The sequence below is a fragment of the Terrapene carolina genome, unplaced genomic scaffold (genome assembly GCF_002925995.2).
Source record: "Terrapene carolina triunguis isolate 2854851 unplaced genomic scaffold, T_m_triunguis-2.0 Scaffold210, whole genome shotgun sequence".
Classification (NCBI taxonomy): domain Eukaryota; kingdom Metazoa; phylum Chordata; order Testudines; family Emydidae; genus Terrapene; species Terrapene triunguis.
In genome coordinates, this window is record NW_020664561.1 from 35,660,546 (window position 1) to 35,681,754 (window position 21,209).

Genomic DNA, 21,209 nt, shown 5'->3' on the forward strand with positions numbered 1-21,209 from the left:
AATATGGGTACATCATGAACCCTTGTTTGCGTAAGTGGGCTACTGACACTGCTAGAACTTTGGAAAACACTCAGGGAGCTGTGGAAAGGCCAAAGGGCAGTACCAGGTATTGATATTGATCCTGCCCAAGGACAAATCAGAGGAATAGTCTATGTGCTGGATGAATAGTGATGTGAAAATAAGCATCTTGCAGGTCGAGGGCTACAAACTAATCTCCTCGTTCCAGAGCTGGAATGATTGTTGCTAAAGTAACCATCCAGAATTGTTGTGTTATAACAAATTTGTTTAGGTTCCTGAGATCAAGAATAGGTCTCAATCCTCCAGACTTTTTCTGGGTTAAAAAATAAACTGGAATAGAACTCTTTCACTGTGTGTTGTAGCAGCACTGGTTCTACTGCACCGAGCTGTAGAAGGTGCTCTACTTCCTGTCTCAGGAGGAGCTCGTGAGAGGGGTCCCTGAGGAGAGATGGGGAGGGAGGGTCGGTAGAGGGGGATGGAGAAGAACTGGATAGAGTATCTTGTTTTGGATGACTTCCAATACCCATTTGTTGGAAGTGATGGTTTGACATATTGAGTAGAATGGTATTACACGACCTGTAAATGGATGGCTGATGGATAGTGGTGTCAGCACCGGTAAATGGGGGGAGATCTGCTAAGCCCTTGACCAAACCTTCAAATTTGATGTTTGGGATAGGTGGTTGTTGTGCGGTGGGTTGAAAAGAGTTTGTTTTACACTTGGGTGGCCTTTGTCTGCGCCACTGAGGATTGTATTGTCTCTGGGTCTACGTATAGGGAGCCTGTTTAGGACATTGCGAGGTGTAATACCAGTCCTGTTTACGTTTTGTTGCAGGTGTATATATGCCAAGAGATCTGAGAGTGGCTCTCGAATCCTTTAGTGAGTGGAGGGATTCATCGGTCTTACCCGTGAACAGTTTTGGACCCTCGAAGGGGAGGTTCTCTACTTCGGATTTCACCTCCCTCGGAAACCACGACAGGTGAAGCCAGGAGGATGGACCTAGCTGCCATGTCAGTGGAATCCAACAATGCCTGAAGGGCCGTGCAGGCCAACAGGTGTCCTTCTGAGATGAGTGATGTAAATTGTTCTCTTTTTTTAATTCATGTATGCAGTCAAATTTAGAGAGAGTTTGGAATAATTCATGTGGCTGTATTTTGCCATTGGGGCTTCATAATTAGTGATTCTAAATTGTAAAGTCGCTGATGACTAGGCCTTGCAGCTGAGTAGATCCAGTCTCTTCCACTGTCATATGGGGTGGTCCTGGAATAATGTTGCTGGCCACGTTCGTTAACGGAGTCTACCACCAGAGAGTTTGGCTGGGGGTGAGAGAATAGGAGTCCAGCCCTTTCGAAGGGATGTAACATTTTTTATCTTCCCTCTTTTATGTGTAGGTGGGATTGTGGCAGGGGTCTGCCAGAAGGCTGTGGCGGACTCCATGATTGCGGCATTAATCCGCAGTGAGATCTTAGACGAGGTCGTTGTGCGGAGTATGTCCAAGAGCTTGTGCTGTGATTTAGTGACTTCCTTGAGGGGTATTTGGAGAATGTCAGCCATCCTTTTAAATAGATCTTGAAACTGTTTGAATTCATCTCCGGCAGTAGGTGGCGGAGGCATGATGGTCTCGTCAGGCGAGGGAGGAGGGTTTGTGACAGGAATAGCCTCCTGGTGCACAACCTCCTCTGTTTCTTTGAAAGACTGCACATGGGAAATGTCAAATGGTGCTGCTGATGCTGGTGAGGAGACTATGACAGGGGTGGCCAACCCTGGCTCCGGAGCCACATGCGGCTCTTCAGAAGTTAATATGCAGCTCCTTGTATAGGCATCGACTCTGGGGCTGGAGCTACAGGCGCCAACTTTCCAATGTGCCGCGGGGTGCTCACTGCTCAACCCCTGGCTCTGCCACAGGCCCTGCCCCCACTCCACCCCTTCCCACACCCTCCCCTGAGCCTGCCATGCCCTCGCTCCTCTCCGCTCCCCCCCCCAGCCTCATGCATGCCACAAACAGCTGATCGGGAGGTGTGGGGAGGGCTGCCAGTGGGTGGGAGGCGCTGGGAGCAGGGGCAGCTAATGGGGGGCTGCTGATATGTTACTGTGGCTCTTTGGCAATGTACAATGGTAAATTCTGGCTCCTTCTCAGTTTCAGGTTGGCCACCCCTACTCTATGAGCTTCCCTGGGACCCCTCGGGCGTTCAGAGTAGTATTGGCTGTAGGCTGCCCATGGGTCCCAGAGGGCCATTGTGGTGATAAAAGCACTGGTGGAGGTTCCCATGGGTAACTGTACCGCCCCTGGAAATCTGATCTGGGGTGATGCTTAGGCTGCACTTGTGGCTCAAATCTGATACTGCCTTGCAAAGGTGAGGAGTGTTGGGACGAAAAAAAACCTTCCCCTTGCTTGTCTTCCTCGGTGATAGTGAAAACAGCAAGACAGTATCAGTACCAAAGAGAAGCGACTCAGGTGCCAGGGCAACTGACAGATCCGTAGGTGCAAGAAACTGTTGTAAGTTTGGTACTGGCAGTGCCGTCTGCATTTGCAGCGGTGCCGAGAGTTGCTGCGGTACCAGAAGGTATTGTGGCGCCTGAGGAATAGGTGCCAACATCAACTGCACCGAGAGGGAGGGAGCAAGTTTTACTGCTGATGCATCCTTGCAATGTGGCAAGGAGCTAGCAGGTGGCGTCAATGCCTTAGAAACTGCAGAGGCACTGGGCACCGAGTGTTTAGTTGTTGCTGCCGGTGCCATGGTGGAATGGGCAGTCTTTTCTCTTCCTTCCTTTTTAGAGCCTGCCCGCTTAGGGTCTGTGGCTTTGACGGTACCGAAGTCCCGGCTCACCCATAGGTACTTTGCCACAGTGTGGTTGGTACCGATGCTGGAGCCCAAATCGTGGAATGCTTCCTCTTAGGTCTGGTCTACACTGGGGGTCGGTGGGGGAAAAAAATCGATCTAAGTTACGTGACGTACTTTCTTGTGCGAGCCTCGAAGTTGTGGCAATGGGTGCATTTTGGGGGTACGTGTTTCCCCCAAGCACTAGACATATTGAGTGTCCACCTGAAAGTGGAACTGCCTCGTGGCAGGAGAGGCAACATTTAAAGCCTGGAGATCTTGGCATTTTGAAGAAAATATCCCAAGTAGGACGAAATGATAAAGGACTTTTTGTTTTTAAACAGGGAAGAAAGAGAGAGAGAGAGAGAGAGAGAGAGAGAGAGAGAGAGAGAGAGTGTGTGTCTTAATAAACTACCCTAACTATTTGAGACTCACACTAATCTAGCTGTTATGTACTGCTAACACGAAGGTAAAACTAGTGAGGCACTGTCAGAGCTCCAACTCAGACCAAGAGCGGTTGAGAAGGAACTGGGGGGTGGGGGGTGAGATGGGGGCAGCAGCCGCACAGCGCTAGTTAATTACTGCTGCAGGCGCGAGACTGGGAGAGCACGTGTGGCCCAGCCAGGTACTGCTGTCGAAATTCTCTGACTAGAGGCGCAGGGGCGCGCAATCACCTAAAGTGGAGCACCCACCAGGACTCCATTCAAAGAAGAACAGCACATTACTGTGACTGACCATTAAATTTCTCCTTTCAAGGTCTCCTTCAACGACATAGCCCCACATTGAGCTCTTCTAATGGCCCACGTGTTCAAAGTCAGCAGACAGCCACTCTACCTCTACTCCAGCAGCAACTTTTCCTCTTCGACTCACAGGTGGTATGAAGGATACAACAGACAGCTATAACCACTGGGATATTTTTCTCACTGAGATCTAATCTGGTGAGTAAACACTGCCAGTGCTCTTTCAACCTGATGAATGTGCATTCAAAACTGTCATTCTGTGCCGCTGAGTCAGTAGCTGAAACTTTCCAGGATGCTGTTGAGGTGGCCAGTGTTTGGCTTTGTAAGACAGGGGAGCAAGAGGTAGGCTGAGTCCCCCAAGATAATTATTGACATTTCAACATCACTAACAGCAATCTGCCCGTCAGGAGAAAGCATCCCTGCTTCCAGATTCATGAACAGCCGTGTTCTTAAAATGCAACCCTCCCCAATCAATCCACGCAAATGACAGTGAAGCATCCCTGATGATCTACCAATGCTTTCGTAACCACAGAAAAGTAGCCCCTTCTGTTGACGTACTCTGTGTGGGGCCAAAATAGGGATGTGTGTGCCATCTACCACCCAACTGCAGTTCGGGAACCCATAGCTACAAATATCCACAATATCCTACATATTGCAGAGCATCACAGTTCTGCTAACAGGAGATGATAAATAGCCCTACATATTTGCATGACAATAGCCCCCACTGTGGATTTTCCAACTTCAGAATGATTTCCCACTGACCAGCAGCAATACAATGCTATAAGCTTCCACGGTGCTATCACTACTCACTTCTCAACTGCCAGTACAGCTCTCATTCTTATGTCTATGCTCTGGAGCAAATTCGGCTAACAGATCCAGGAACGTGGCCTTTCACATCCTGTAGTGCTGCAGCTACAGCTTGTCCCATACCTGCAGTACGATGTGATCCAATCAGTGCTTGTTTCTCAGGCCCAGAACAGCCCTGTCTGCAGCTGTCCATGACCATCACCAAGCTCCAATTGTTTTTCGCTATGTCCCTTAACAATGTGTCTTGAAACAAATCATCATGATTCCCCATTGTTGCAGTATCTCCTGCAGCTCTGCAAATACCAGAGGATCATTCATTCTCTATTTGCAATGTTCATGACAACAGCGCAGAGCTGTCCAGACTTCATGCTTTTGGCAGAAATGGCAGACAGCAACAAGTGCTGCGAGAGTTTGTGGAATTTTTAAGAAGGAGCAAAAGATCACGGGATAAGGATGGCATGAAGAGGATGGAAAAAGTTGCATGATGGGAACTTGACTCCTTACTCCCAGTCACCCCTGCATGCCCCACAACTTGTGCATGCCCCACAACGCATTGCGAAAATTCCCTACAAGGCACTTCCCTGGAAGGTGGTATGTGGCACACTGGGATACCTATCAATGGTACACTGCACTTTGTGTCACCACAAGCACTCCCGGTGAGTACATGCAGCAGCGATGCAAGCAGTCAAGCATGCAGGAGCACTATACTAACTGCACCAGTTTCATGCTACTGCACCTTGCATTAACCAGTTTGTAGTGTAGACATGGCCTGAGAAGTGTGAATTGCCCCATTCATAACAAGCCCAATCCACTCATCCAAGGAGATACCACAGCTGCTGGGGCAGGTACAGGAAGGCACTCAGCTTCACCCTCTCCCCTCAGGGTGGCGAGAGAGGACCACCTCCTGCTCAAGGGAGAAGAGGGCCTCCTAATGCTGCTCTGGGACAAAAAGGAGTCCTCTTGCCACAACCATTCCAAATGAGGGCTAGGCATGGTAAGGAGGCAGAGTCATAGGATGCCCCATGTTATGGCGTACTATTACCCCAGATTGCGTTAATTTGGCCTTCACATGAAGTCACAGTTCTGCAAACCCTTATTCAGCGGGGTACTCCTGTTATTCACATGAGTAGTCTTAGGGCTGGTCTACACTAATGCTGTAAGTCTTTGACGTAACTTAGGTCTCCTTACAGTGGTGTCTACACCGTGTTATGTCAATGGCAGATGCTCTCCCATCGACTAGTGCGTCTTCACCAGACCTGCTAAATCAACACCACTGCATCAATTGCAGCAGTTTAGCTGCAATTTAGCTAGTAGCGTAGATGTGGCCCTACGCGAACGTCAAAAGAATACGCCCAGGAATAAGGGTTTGCTGAAACAAGAACCAAATGGCTAAATCAAGAGGCTGTTACCTCAGTGTAATAGCCTCTAGACATCCTCTGAGAAAAGTCAGCATTTGCAGCTTCAAACCTAATTTTTGAAAGCTACAAATCAAGTAATTTCTTCAACAGAATCTCATTTTAGGCACATCATTCACTACTCCTCCAGAGAACTTAAATATGTACATTTGCCTTAAAGTCAACTGTGCCAATATCAAAATTCAACTCCACCATTTTCTTCCTCAGTATCACAGTTCCATTATTACCACTGCCTATAACTGCAATGCCACCAACTACTCTATCTTTGACCTCAAATATAGACCAGAAGTAATGCCATGAAAGCAGTGATTTTTGTAGAAGGCGTTCACAGCTACAACTCTCATTGGTGGCATGATAAAACCTGAACAGATAGCTAGATACACGTGAAGACCTGATGCAACAATATAATGCATCAATTTGTATTATTGTACCTAGGAACTCTAGTCACGGACCGGGACCACATTGTGCCAGGCGCTAGAACAAAAAGATATATTCCTTGGGGCAAGGACTATGCTTACCACAAGATACATTAAAGAAAACGTGTTTATTTCAAAGCTCAATGCTTTATTAACTGCGCCTCAGCCCCACCATCGTGTACACTGAGTACTGAAGAAAAATAGTTAGGCCCTGATCCTGCAAACATTTAAGTAAAGTTAACCACAAGCCTAAGTGCTTTCAGAATAAGGGCCAAAGTTTGTAGAGCTGCATGAAGGAGAAAAAGCTTCTGATGGGAATTTATATTTACTTACTCTCCAGGGCCTCCACAGTAGCAGTAACATTGCTGAATATTGGTTTTATGGCCTGCATCCCATTCAAGGTCTGCTACGTTGTACGGTAATGTTTGCTTCATGACTTGTAGCGCTTTGGCATTTGGTCCTTTCTTCAGCGCACCACCCCTCTGGAACAAAACAGATCCATGTTTTTTATAAAAACAATAAGTGTAGTTATGCAAATTACAAAATCTTTCAACACAAAGGCGTATCTAGTTATAAAAATACTTTAAGAATTTTACCTGCAATTTTGATATACCAGCTGTTTTATTAAAAATAGCCTTTGAAAAAATATAATCAAATTTCATAGCTTCCAATTTATTCACAAGAATTTCCCATCCAGATCAAAGCCAGGAACTGTGGGAAATCTCTCACAGCACTAGTTTTTATTTGTCATTTTCAACCTCACACTTAAAAGTTTACATTAACCACCATACAAATACTATGGAGGAGTAGATGTACAAGTTAGGTCAGCCTGATAGACAAAAATTTGTTTCCATAACACACCTTTGTTGTTGTTGCAAAAACACACTGTCGACAGAGCCATTTATCATCTGAATCAATCACGCTGGAATCAATATTTGGTGTGTGACACAGCTGATGATAACCTGAATTCAAAATACAGATTTTACTCTTATAAAGAAACCCATTAAAGACTTTACCCATATTTATAGGAACTAAAAAGTTTTAGAAAGAAAAAAAGTTGTTTAAAACAAAGTAAAATATCCTTCATTTAAGTAAAAAGATTGTGATCAGGTAATAAGATCAATAGTGTTCCAAATGCTCTTTTTAAAGTTCTTGTGGTAAAAACTATATTCACAAAACAGACCTTGTAAGTCAGTTTACAATAAACAAGAACTGTGAAAGATTACAAAACTCAAGCCAAAAAGCAGTCAAGCATTCACCCCTGTTCTGGCTTTTTTTGCCTTTCCATTGGCCACAGCTGAGAATAAACCAAAAGGTCTTAAATGAAACAAACGTCAAGAAACAGAAGTTACCTTGGCCACATTTATCACATATAACCATTTCATTAGGTGCTTCGGAATACTCTTCCTGACATATCGTACAGACCATTTCCCCACTTTCAGTGGCTCCTGAAAATAGACAAAAGTGTAACTCATTTTATACATTTATTTTGAATTTTCCCAGTTAAATCTCTTTTTAACTAAAATCTTTAGTTGGGAAGATCATTAATTACTTTTCTTTTTGTAGTCTGAGTCACGTGTGTGTGGATTGCAGGGAGCAGATTCATGCTATACTGAGTAATCCACAAAATAGTTAAGATACTCATCACCCGTTTGGTTTTGGGACACAGACCAGATCTCACCAGCACTGTTAGCAACAACACATTGCAAAGCATGACCATTATCCCCATTCCATTATAACAAAAACCTACAGGAGGGGATAGAAGCACTGAGGAAGCACATAGCAACTGTGTGGCATAGTGAAAAGACTACTGGGACTATTCCTAGCTGGATGACCTTGGGCAAGGCATTTCACCACTCTGTGTCTCAGTTTCCCTTCTGAAAAATCGGGATAATGATGACAAGCACTATACAAGTTAGGTCTTTTGATTATTATCTAGCCTCAACAGCATATCAACTACAAACCCAGATAAGAAATACAACTGTCTAAATGGTCGCTAACTTCTAACAAACATTTTTCTGTTTAAAAAACGAGGAAGTTAAATGGCAAAAAGACTTCATTAATGTGGACATAAGTATGTCCAGTGATAACTTGTGCCCTTCTAGAATGCTGAGGTCAGCAAAACTCAAACTTCTGAAAACCAGAAAACACATAGTTAAGGTAAACAGCCTCACTTCCTTAAATCTGCCTTCTGAGCAATGCCCCAATATACACACAAGCCCACTCTGGGGCTTTTCACTATAATGGACAGGTGCTACCTACACTTGTCCTATGCTCAAACACTGAGCCTAATTACTGCCCCAACATACTTCTTACCCATTTACAAGTGTAGTGACTTGACTGCAAATGTGAAGGAGTTGTAAAATTTAAGATACCATCTAAACCTATACTTTCCCCTTTCATTAGATCCACAGAGTGCTCTCATATTCTACCTCAGTATTCATAATACCCATAGCAACAAGACCCCAGAGCCCCGCTACTGACAACCTCCATAATTCTGTATTGAAGCAATGCAAACTGGAACCTCAAGGTATATATGCACCTCTTTTCTTTGATAATACACATGGGGGGAGGGGGATGGAATGGGGGTGACTCAGACCCAAATCTCCTTGTATTACAATCCCAGCTCTTCTAAACTGCTCCAATTTTTTCCTTCACTATTCAATACAACTGCACCCAACAAAGTGAATGCACCTGGAGTGTATGCAGCTAATTCTTAGTGGTTATTGCCAGCTCCAGGGGGGTACAATTAAGGTTGTATGAGTGCTTATCTTGACTATTTCCTGGGTTCTTAGAAGTTTGAGTTTTGCTAAACCTGACATTCTGGAGGGGCATGAGCTATAACCAGCAACCTTAACTCTGCATTAACAATTATTTTGCTATATAATATAGGTGCAGAATCAAAAAGATGCATCTGCAAAATTCTAGATAGGCAACTGTGAGCTTTGTTTTGTATGCAGAAACACATTATGTTCAGTAATTTATTGTATCTTTACATAAAGATTTTTTTATGTGCAATTTATGTTCATAGCTTTTGAAAGATTTGCCCATAGTGCTTTGCATTTTCTTAACAGTAAATACACTGTTAAATAATCCTTAAAAATCCTGTGAGAGGGGAAGTCACTATTTATATAAAACCATGTACATAAGTGTGCAGCATTAGTTTAGCCCCATGTCTATTTGGCTAGACCATACTAGCACAAGTTTAGCTGCTGCTGCAGATGAAGCCCCATAGGCACTCCACACAAACAAGAATGTGACTTTTTAAAATGGAGATTTTGTTTTTCTTAAAATTTGATACAAGTATAAGGACATTTCACATTAAGATGGCAGGAAAAATGTTTGGCCTAACAAATAGGTAGCAGTAATGACCAGGTCCATTTACCATTATTTACATTTGGCCAGGAAGATGTGACTGTTCCTCTCTGACGCAGACCTTGCAACTGTCATCCATACCTTTGTCACCAAGATTACACAACAGCAATGCACTCTAAACAATACCTTAAAGCCATCTGAAAACTGAAGATGGTTGCAAAATCCAGTGGTGCACTATATCACTGCAAGCATATTAAATCAGCACTTCACAATCTGCAGCAGCTGCCTGTGGGTTTCTGGTGAAGTTTAATGTGTTGTTCCTGACCTATATGATTTAGGATTTACCAATCTGCAAGACTGCCTGCCTCCCTCCCCACGCGATGGTTTATTGATGTTGGGTCTTTAAACTGTACTGCATTTAAGATGTGTTTTTAACTCATTTCAAGAGACTACCAAGGACACTGTACTTTAGCATTTAAATTATTCTAAATAAATAAAATATTGATAATTTAATTGAAGTTCTTGCCTGTCTGTATATCCTTCCAGAGAACCCAGGATTTGGAACTGTCTTCAAATATAACGAAGCAGCTCTGTTTCAATTTGTTTATCTGAAAAATAAAGATACGATTACGATTTTGTGAATATGTAGAAACGTTAAAAATAAGGAAGAGCTTTATTTAACATTGTAGTCAAGCTTAACATATGATGCTACAGGACTTCCTGCATGTTAAAAATTAGTTACCTTTTTGATAGTTCCAAGATAAAACAAGCCATCTGACCACCTCGCTAGGACATCCTGACCTTCTTCAAATTTACACACTGGCTTTTTGGCTTTCTGTCCATCCCGTAAGGACAGCTTGGCCAAGGATGTTGGTGTCTTTTGGTTTCGAGGTAAAGGAGACCGCTTTTGGACCAGTGAATTACCCACCCCTGTAGAGTCTCTAAAAGAAAAAGAAAAAACTAAATTAGGATAATGTATTAAACTTGTCACTTGTACTTCAGTCTGCCTTAATAGCACTTACAAAGAAAAGCCTCTCTGCTAATCCCCAGAACTGTGTAATAAGTCAATAACTAAAACACATTGCCATTAAAATTCAAAAAGCATCAAAACCAATCAAGGGAATCCAATACTTAACAGGGAAAGGGAGGAAGGAGGAGAGACTGGTTCAATGTGAGGCCATAAAAACAACTTTGTACGGTGACCTATATAATCATTGTTATTATTCTATAGTGATAGAAATTACTTGTTTAAGGGCAATATGGATCTAGATAAGAAAATTGTAATTTTAGTAGCTCAAAAGTTACAACTCAGTTCTTAGAACAAACTGTCCCTTCTTCCAGGACAAGCTGCTCATCTACCTGTATTTAGATCCCCTGGATGCTCTGGCTGACCCAGTACATCTAACTTCAGCCTGAAAATGAAAACGCCTCCCATCTCATTTTTCGAGTACACTGAAAGGCAGAAGAAACATTCTGCATGCCCAGACCATCACTTTGCTACATTTCTCTTTCCGACTCCACTCAGACAGTTGAGTTACAAACTATACAAGAGAATGCATGTGGCAGATTGTCCCCAAAGTACACTATGGAGCCAGGGAAGCAGCTCCAGGGGGTGGAAGGACACAGACAGGTGCAAGGGAGCCGAGGCTGAGGCCACAGTCAGGGGCGGGAATGGAGATGAGGCCGCAGGGCTGGCAGCCGGGACCCCAGGCACAGGGCCAGGGGCGGAGCTGAGTGGTGTCCCCCCCCCCCCCCCCCGCAGGAGCTTGCCTAAGTCCTAGCCACATACCCCCCGAACGTTCCTTGGCACGCCCCACAATTTGGGGACCTCAGTACTGTGTAATGCAACTATAATTTGGTGGCATTTATGAGGAAACTGAGGTGGGAAGCAAGTTTTCATTTTCCACATAAATTTGGATAATTTATATACCCAAAATTTAAATAAAGTGCAGCACTTAGTACAGCAGCCACAAATGAAGTTCCATTCATTTAGATCAGGGTTTCAGTTTTCCTAGCACATTTTTTTTTCTCTTAAATTTGTCTAAAAAGACAGTAGTCAAACAAAACTTTAAAATAGCTTAGGGCAGATCTACACTACAAACTTGCATTGGCACAGCTACATCTCTTCTCGGCTTAACTCCACCTCTGTGAGAAGTGATAGCTATGACCATGGGAGAAGCTCTTCTGATGACAAAGCACAATCTACATAGGGGATTAAAGTTGGTACACTACCGGGCTAAGTCAATCTAAATTTCTCCATCCCATCATTCCACGGGCTTCCTAGTACATTTTGCACTGCTTTTCAACAGACCCTGTAAACTGCGCACCCACAGTTCTCTGTCAGGAAGCATGGATCCTGCACAGCTCTCCAGTACTGCAAGGAGCCTTATGAACAGAATGCACCTGATCCTGCAGTGTTTCATGAGCTGCAAACTGATGACACTGTGGTGTCTGCCCTGTTGTGTGCCATGGACAGAAACAATTCAAGATTGCTGTTGGCATTCACAGAGCAGCCGACGGTTCTGGGTGTGAGAAACAAGTACTGAGTGGTGGGACTGCATTGTTATGTGGGTATGGAATGATGAGCAGCGGCTGCAGAACTTTCGGATGTGCAAAGCCACCTTCCCGGAACTGTGTGTGGATGCCCTCCAGCGCAATGACACGAAAATGAGAACTGCCTTAACAATGGAGAAGCCAGTGGTGATCGCAGTGTGGAAGCTGGCAATGCCAGACTGCTATCCAATAGTCACAAACTAGTTTGGAGTGGAAAAGTCCACTTTGGGGGTTGCAGTGATGCAGGCGTGCAGGGCCATTAATCGTCTACTACTATGAAGGACTGTGACTCTAGGCAACAGGTGTGAAATAGTGGCAATGGGATTCCTTAACTGTGGTGGGGCAATAAATGGCGCGTATATCCCCATTTTGGCCCCAGCCCACCTTGTGACACAGTACATCAACAAAAAGTACTATTTTTCTATGGCATTGCAAGCGCTGGTGGATCACCAAGATCATTTCACTGACATCAACACGGGCTGATCAAGGTGTATGACACACACATCTTGAGGAACGCTGGCCTGTATAGGAAGCTGCAAGCAGGGACTTTCTTTCCAGACCAGGGGGAATGTGGAAATGCCAGCTGTGATCCTGGGAGTCTTACATCAGCTCTGTACACCTGACTGCAGCAAGGAGCACTTCAACAACAGGCTCAGCAGGCACAGGGCTTAATGGGGCACTGGCAGTGCCTCTTTGGCAGGTTGGACCTCAGTAAGGAAAATATTTCCATGGTCATAGCAGCCTGCTGTGTTCTGCATAACATTTGTGAAGCTAAAAGGGGAGAAGGTTCCACAACGTGGAGCGCTGAGGTGGACCGGCTGGCTGCTGCTTTTGAGCAGCCAGATACCAGAGCTTTAAATGGGGCTCAAAGGGGAGCTATTCGAATCAGGGAAGCTTTAAAAGAGCATTTTGACAATAAGCCGCTGTAATGTATTGAGCCAGGCATTGTTTTCTTGCATCATAGTATGAACCTTGTAATGATTTGTGTGTGCGCAGTAATTTAAACAATGCAAATGCACCTATTGGCACTGTCTGAATTTTAGCAGCAACCACTGTATATAGGAGACAGATTCATTCACTTTCTGTAAGTACATTTTTATTCCACACCCATGCAAACATTTCTATGTTTGGTAGGAACATGAAAATCAAAAGCACAATTGCCAATGAGGCTCTCACCGCTGGATGTATGTCTAGCTGTCATTGTGGAAAATCTCCCTTGGGTATGACAGCCCTAGAAGATGTGAGGTGTGTGTGAGGAGGGCCTAGAAGGCAGTTCAGTATGGGCTGCAGGAGGAAGTGAGCATGGATGTGTTCCACCTGAAGTTCATTCAGGGACCGCAACACATCTGTTTGCTCCCTAAGCAGCTTTATCATCTGCTCCTGCCTGTTTCCTATCCTGACTATCCATCTGCAGTTGGTCATTGGTTGCCTCTCTCCATGCTGTCTGCTCCCAATCCGAAGCACCAGAGGATTGCATCACCTCCTGGAACACATCATCTTCCTTATTCCTCTTGTTTTGTCTCCTTATCAGATGGAGAGACTCAGCCAGTGTGCAAGAGAAGACCTTCAAGGGCACCTCTGCTGATGCTAAAGAAACACCACAGACAGAAGCTCTATTGCGAGTGCACTCACACCCTTGATCCAAACAAGTTAGAAACACAACTGTCTCACTTTCCCATGGCAGGCATACAGCACGGCAGTAGCCCCAGCCATGCTGAGTTCAACATGGGGGTGATAGCGTGGGTATCTCGCTCCTGAGGGTAACCGAGGATGCAAGAGTACAGCTCCTGCATGCATGTAGATGTATGCTGCTCTCCTATGTGCTGCTATGATGCTTGCAGAAGTAATTGTCGATTGGCACAGCAAAGTTTCCTACTGCAGGGGAAGAAACAAGGCAGCCCTCCCAAGAAACCTTTGGCAGAGGATTGCAGATTACCTCCGTGAAAGTTTTCTAGAGTTCTCTATGGATGATTCTCGGGACATCCCAGTGTGCATAAACTAATTTTTCCACAGGGCCCCTCTGCCTACCTGCACAGGTGAACCAGATACAAACTGTACCTGTCTTGGTTATTTCAATCCCTCTTCTACCCTGGTTAACAAACCAGATCAGCAGCATGTGTCCCTGCAGAATTAACCGGAGCTTCCGTCTCCTGCATTAGGCGCACCAGAGCCGGAGTGCTGGGACTGGCTAGACTGCTCCGGAATTAAAAAGAAGTTCTGGCTTGCCACACCATTGGATGTCCCTGTCGCCTGTCTCCCATCCTCCTCCAACTCCACTTCCTCGTCCACTAAGTCATCCTCGGGGTTCACTCTGCTGGCTATTGACTCCAGCCCCCCTAAAGTATCCACAGGGCTCTTGACAGTTGAGGTGGGGTTGCCGCGGAGGATGGCATACAGCTCCTTCTAGAAGCAGTACGTCTGAAGTGCCACACCAGAGCGACTATTAGCCTCTCTTGCCTTCTGGTATGCCTGCCTCAACTCCTTGATTTTTGAACAGCACTGCTGTATCCCCCTATCATACGCCTTCTTTTTAGGTGACCCCTAAAACTCCTTAGTTCTTCTTGGACGCTTTCTAATTCTTCGCAATCGTTCTGCCACCAATAACAAAGAGGGAGGCTGTGCTCCGAAGGTCATCTCTGTGAAGTTTAAATGCAACGTTTTACAGAAGCAGTATTGTTTACAACACAGACAACACTGTTTCAGTGCTTTAAAACACAGCCAGTACTCACATACCTGTTACTAACTGGCTGACCCCAGGCAAGCGCACACAAGCCACAAGACCCCCAAAATGATGATTGGGCACAGGGTCAGGGTAAATCACTGTTCCCAGACCCTGCTGTACACTGGGCACGTGGCTCTTGGGCACCTGGGGAGAGCCAGCACTGTAGGGGGCAGGGGGCTGATAATCATTCCTGTCCCCACACTTTCCACAGGAGGCTATCATTATGGAAGATATCTCGCTGCTGAGGGTGAGCAGGGAATCAAGGGAGGGTCTTCTCCAAGCTTGCGGCTTCTGCCCTGGCCCCCGTGTGGCTAGCCTGTGTGCAGCAATGGTCCCCACCCCCCGTGACGGCACAGTGGCGCAGGAAAGTTACCGTTAATGGGGCAAGAAACAAAGCAGCCCTTCCGAGGAACCTGTGGGAACAGATTGCCCAGTATCACCATGAGAGTTTCCTGGAGATCTCTGAGGGAGATTCCTGCGAAGTGAGGGAGTGCATCAACAGCCTGTTCCACCGCTCAAACTAGGCATGAGGTAGGAGACAAGCCTGCTTTCTGCAACCCTCCTGTCCCCAACAACTCACTTCAGCAATTCCCAAAATCAGATCCGCTTATCAGGGGCCTCCTCTCCTGTTTGCGCTTCACCAAGATCTGACTGTTGTGACTGGCCAGGCATCTCTGGGGTAGAAAAGAGCTCCTGATTGCATGCATCTCTGGCCTCCTAGTCATCCTCTACCTCTGGTTCCCCCTCCTCATCCAAGATTGCCTCCTCCTGGCTCAGTCCACTCTCGACTGGCAACAAAGCCAATGAAGTATCCACAGGGGACTTCGCAGTGGAGGTGGGGTCCCCACTGAGTATCGCGTCCAGCTCTTTGTAGAACCGGCAGCCCGTGGGTGCAGCACCCGAGTGGCGGTTTGCCTCTCACGCCTTGTGGTAGGTGTTCTGCAGCTCCTTCACTTTGACCCTGCACTGCAATGTGTCCCGGTCATGGCCCTTTTCTATCACGCATCTAGAAATCCGTCCTTAGGTATCACAATGCTGACGGCTGGCGCGCAGCTGTGACTGCACTGCCTCCTTTCCCCAAATGCCAATGAAGTCCAGCAGCTAGGCATTGCTCCAAGCTGGGGATCGCTTGCTGCTTGGAGCAGGCATGGCCACCTGGAAAGATGCGCTGAGACCACTGCACGCATCACCAAGCAAACAGGAAGGGGATTTTCAAATATGCAATGGAATGTATGGGGTGGGGCTGATGGTTGGTCACCTGAGGTCAGGGCAGTAGAGTTCAAACCAATGGCCAGAGAGGTGAGAACAGGCATTGTGGGACACCTCCTGGAGGCCAATCGCAGCGCTGTAATCACCACGGTGTCTACACTGGCACTGCAGCGCTGTAGCCATGGCGCAGAAAGTTCTACGCCTCTCATCAAGATGTTTTTTGTTTTGTTTTGTTTTTTTAAGAGCACTGCATCTGTGCAGTTTCTGCGCACTAAGTGGCTTGGCAGTGTGTACACCTTGGGAGTTACAGTGCTCAAAGCTGCTTTACTGCGCACAAACTTGCCAGTGTAGTTGGGGCATGATATACTGAAATCAGAAGTTCAATGGGCATGCACCACCCAATCCTGCAGAATCTGACTGTACTGAAGATGTTCAGTGGTTGGAGCTTTAGCTACAGACAGTTATTCTTGAGACAAATAGAGGCAGTTGCAAAAATTCAGACTGATGAACTAAGCCTGGTATAGAAGCATTACACCACAAAGATAGATCACTGCTCTTCGTGGCAAAGAGAATGGCAATCATCCAGTGAAGTCAGGCTACTCAAGATATTAAGCTACGTACCAGGCTGAAGTCCAATGTGAGTAGCTGTCCATGTTTGAATAGCAGTATATACTTTGTTGCATGTGCATATGATCAAGATGATTAGCAAGTGAAAGGAATTAAAGTTATTAGGATTTTTCAACTCTGCAAGAACTACTGATGGAACTCTTTTACCCACTCTCCCCGCCTAATCTCCTAGAACAAAACAAAACCCACACCTCTAAGGGTGGCTGGGCCTGATACCAAGATTTTTCTAGAAAAATCCTCTGCTCTTCAAAAATGGACAGCAGGGGACGCAATTCCCACTGAATATTGACATTCATGCTGCCCCCTTTCTCAACATAATTGCAGGTGATGCTATATATCCACTTTTATCATGTCTAATGACACCATGTCCTGCTTACACACGTCTGGGAATGATGCCAATTCAGCTACACATTAAGCAAGTGCAAAGTGGAGGTAAAGTGGTTTTGGGACACTGAAAGAAAAGTAGAGAAAGTCTAGCCCACAATGACTGTTCAGTAGCTAATTGTGACATAGGATACACATTGGCAAAGGATCTCCTTCTTTGTAAACAACTCTCACCTCAGACCTGTTAAATAGGCTAAAAGTAGATGTAAGTGCTCACAAGTGCTATTTGGTTTATAGGAGCAGCGGTTTAAGGGGGGGGAAAAATGGTAAATTGGGGATCCTCTGCACCTTTGGATGATTCATTTGGGATTTGTTAACTCGTTACACTGAACACATCTTGCAGGATATTTATCCGTAAGCTATATCAGGTGAGGTTTCTACAGAAAGCTCATAACTTGTCAAAACTCAATCACTGGCAGATGTACGTTCAAGTAATATTTAAGGAAGTGTATTTGTACTCAAAGTAATTACTACTCCAAGTCCAAAAAGCATAATCATCAAGAGATAACACCCGGAATGCCCATCCAAGCATTCCTCCTAATCAGAAGGCAAGGTAACAAGGCTCAACTGACCGGCCTTCCTCCCTCCCAAAACTATCAATGGAAAACCAGAGGCATTACCCAACCATCAAAACTTCTTGAAGGGACATTACAACAGAGCTTCACTCTGGCTGTGAATAGAAACAAAAGACTTTTCAGTGTAACAGTGTAGGGAAAACAACAAGAAGTCCGGTGGCACCTTAAAGACTAACAGATTTATTTGGGCATAAGTTTTCATGGGTAAAAAACCTCACTTCTTCAGATGCATGGAGTGAAAATTACAGATGCAGGCATTATATAATGACACATGAAGAGAAGGGAGTTACCTCACAAGTGGAGAACCAGTGCTGACAGGGCCAATTTGATCAGGGTGGATGTAGTCCACTCCTAATAATAGATGAGGAGGTGTCAATTCCAGGAGAAGCAAAGCTGCTTTTGTAATGAGCCAGCCACTCCCAGTCCCTATTTAAGCCCAAATTAATGGTGTTAAATGAATTTTAGTTCTGCTGTTTCTCTTTGAAGTCTGTTTCTGAAGTTTTTTGTTCAAGTATAGCTACTTTTAAATCTGTTATAGAATGTCCAGGGAGATTGAAGTGTTCTCCTACTGGCTTTTGTATGTTACCATTCCTGATGTCCGATTTGTGTCCATTTATTCTTTTATGTAGGGACTGTCCGGTTTGGCCAGTGTACATGGCAGAGGGGCATTGCTGGCACATACAACATTAGTAGATGTGCAGGTGAATGAGCTGTTGATGGTGTGGCTGATGTGGTTGGGTCCTCAGATGGTGTCGCTAGAGTAGATATGGGGACAGAGTAGGCAACGACATTTGCTACAGGGATTGGTTCCTGGGTTAGTGTTTCTGTAGTGTGGTGTGTAGTGGCTGGTGAGTATTTGCTTCAGGTTGGGGGGCTGTCTGTAAGCGAGGACTGGCCTGCCTCCCAAGGTCTGTGAGAGTGAGGGATTGTTTTCCAGGATAGGTTGTAGATCGTTGATAATGTGCTGGAGAGGTTTTAGCTGGGGGCTGTACGTGATGTTCTGTTATTTTCCTTGTTGGGCCTGTCCTGTAGTAGGTGATTTCTGGGTACCCGTCTCGCTCTGTCAATCTGTTTCCTCACTTCCCCAGGTGGGTGGTGTAGTTTTAAGAATGCTTGATAAAGATCTTGTAGGTGTTTGTCTCTGTCTGAGGGATTGGGAGTGTAGGGAAAGACACTCTGGATCCTTTCACTGAGGAAACTCCTTGGGGAGTGAGGGTGCTTTCAGGAACATCTTGGACCTTGGCTATTGAGAAACCAGCCAGCTCTGCAATACACTGAACTCTGGGTGGGGGCAGAGGGGAGAAAGAATTCACTTTATTAGACTGGAAAGATAACTATTGATAAAATGGGAACCTGGGTCTAAACTTATGATTTTGTTTTGTGGTGGAAACAAGTAGTTACAATACACTATATCTAGTTAAATAAATCTACTAGGAATAAAGATTTAACAAAGTGCTCACAAGTGCTGTGTGGTTTATAGGAGCAGCGGTTTAAGGAAAAACTGGTAAATTGGGGGTACACCTCACCTTTGGATGCAGAGGATCTGGACTGTATGAGAGTAGCCGGTGTCGGGGCTGAATATCACAAGGGAATGATTCATTGGGATTTGTTAACCTGCCTAGATAAGGGAGGGCCATAAACCCAGAGGAGAATGCTTTTGAGTGGCTGAAGGGCTGGCAGCCGTCAGGGAGCTGACACCCAGCTACCACAAGAAAGACTCCTGTCACTAGAGGCAGGGGTTAACAAGGTGACTCCCAGGCCTGGGTCCTACAAGAACCATCACACTAATGTAGCAGTTTTAATATTTGCCTGATGCCCAAAGATTGACTTATATGGACAGCAGAGGGAGGAGGCAGCAGGACTTGAAGCAACTTCTGCAGAGCTGAAAACACAAGCTATGCTGTTGCAGGCTTTATTCTAACATGTAGTCAGCATGTTGACCAAATCAAAATACTCAGTGCACACTGTCAAGTAAGCATGAGGAACTTGAAATGGATAAGTAAATCATCACTTCTTTATCGCCCATTGATGCCAATTCTCATCTTATGTATTACACTTGATCTTTATTACTTATTCCAGTCTTAGGCTAGGTCTACACTGCACATCTTACAGCAGCACAGTAAGGCACACAGTGTAGCCGCTCTTTGTTGGCAGGAAAGAGCTCTTCCGCCAACAAAATAAAACCAGCCCCAACCAGGGGCAGTAGCTTTGTCCAAGGGAGAGCGTCTCCCACCGACAAAGCACTGTCCACACCGGTGCTGTTTGTCATTAAAACTTTTGTTGGTGTTTCCCCCCTCCACACACACACACCCCTGCCCAACAAAAGTGAAGTGTAGACATAGCCTTATTTTCTATGGAGATGAGGAAGAGCATTGTTAGTCTACCCACAGGCCATTTGCTGCTATGAAATGGTTGTGTGTGACAGTGGAATTATATACACACATACAAAAACAAGACTATCTTAGTGGTACATGGTGGAATGATACAATACAGTAGTGAAGACTGGTACACCTGATGTTCAACTTACACAGTGGCTCTCTTTTCCAGAAATTTCTTAAACTTTAAAAGTTAGGCTAGCTGTAATAACAAAACAACTTAATATATTCACACTAAAAAAGGGTTGAGATATATTAAAGGTTCATAAAATACTTCATTTGGATTCCAATTTTCCTTCCCACAACTTTATCAAGGAGGTAGAAAAACCCTGGAAAATTGGACCTGAATGTAACTGATACAAACATATCTGAGTGAGTTTGCAGAACCTGAAACAATAGCTGAGATGAGAATTACTTTACTCGTTTCAGTAAATATTTACTCAGATGCCAATAATGATTTTAAATTCAACACTTAACATTACACTGCTCAAAATATGAAAAAGACAATATCATTATGATCTATTCTGAGCAACAGCTCATTTTTGGTACCACAAGTAAATGGGCCTGGGAAAGGAATACCCTGCTAAACTAATGTGGGACATAAAGGGGTATCTGCATCTCACCAAGGGAAAGCCCAATTAAAAGAGCCCAACAAACCCCCATGGCTGTAGCAACAAGAAGCCAAGCCCAAGGACCAATGTAGAACCTATGCAACATACATGATCATATTCTGAACATCTCCACAATTCAAGAGACGTGTTTCAAGTGGACAGAGTTTGTTTTTTGGGCACGACTTCCTACCACCAATCTGAACACTGAGTAGCATCATATGAATTGAAAAAAAATGGTAGTGGAAAGAAGGGGCAGGTCTTAAGTGAATGGATATGACAAGCAAAAAAAGTAATGAAGTTATGACAAGAATGAAAGTTAACTTCACTTGTCAATTCGTTATTTTTAGTCGCACACTAAAAATGGTTTACTTCGTTTTTCCAAAATATTGGTCAGTGAAGTTAAATAGAAGTCCAAAAGATATAATACCACCTGGCCTTCATATAAGGCCTAATCTACACACCATTTTGGTACCATTTAATTATTTTGACGAGGGGTGTGATTTTATACTTAAAGTAGTGCAATTGCCTAGCGTGGACACAGTTATATCACTATAAAGGCACTTATATAAGCCATACCAATATAAGCCCCGTTATAGGAATATAACTGTGGGATATGCATGTGTAC

General features: G+C 44.8%; 1 protein-coding gene across 1 annotated transcript in view; it reads right to left on the reverse strand.

The window, feature by feature from the left end:
- Positions 1–21,209, reverse strand: part of MTF2 (metal response element binding transcription factor 2) — a 48,159-nt gene that overhangs the window by 20,481 nt on the left and 6,469 nt on the right. Inside the window, exons 2-6 of the mRNA XM_026655376.1 lie at positions 10,271–10,469; positions 10,055–10,136; positions 7,566–7,661; positions 7,075–7,175; positions 6,547–6,695 (exon numbers count right to left, since the gene is read on the reverse strand). Of these exons, the coding sequence (XP_026511161.1) occupies positions 6,547–6,695; positions 7,075–7,175; positions 7,566–7,661; positions 10,055–10,136; positions 10,271–10,469 (627 nt within the window). The remainder of the gene's footprint in view (positions 1–6,546; positions 6,696–7,074; positions 7,176–7,565; positions 7,662–10,054; positions 10,137–10,270; positions 10,470–21,209) is intronic.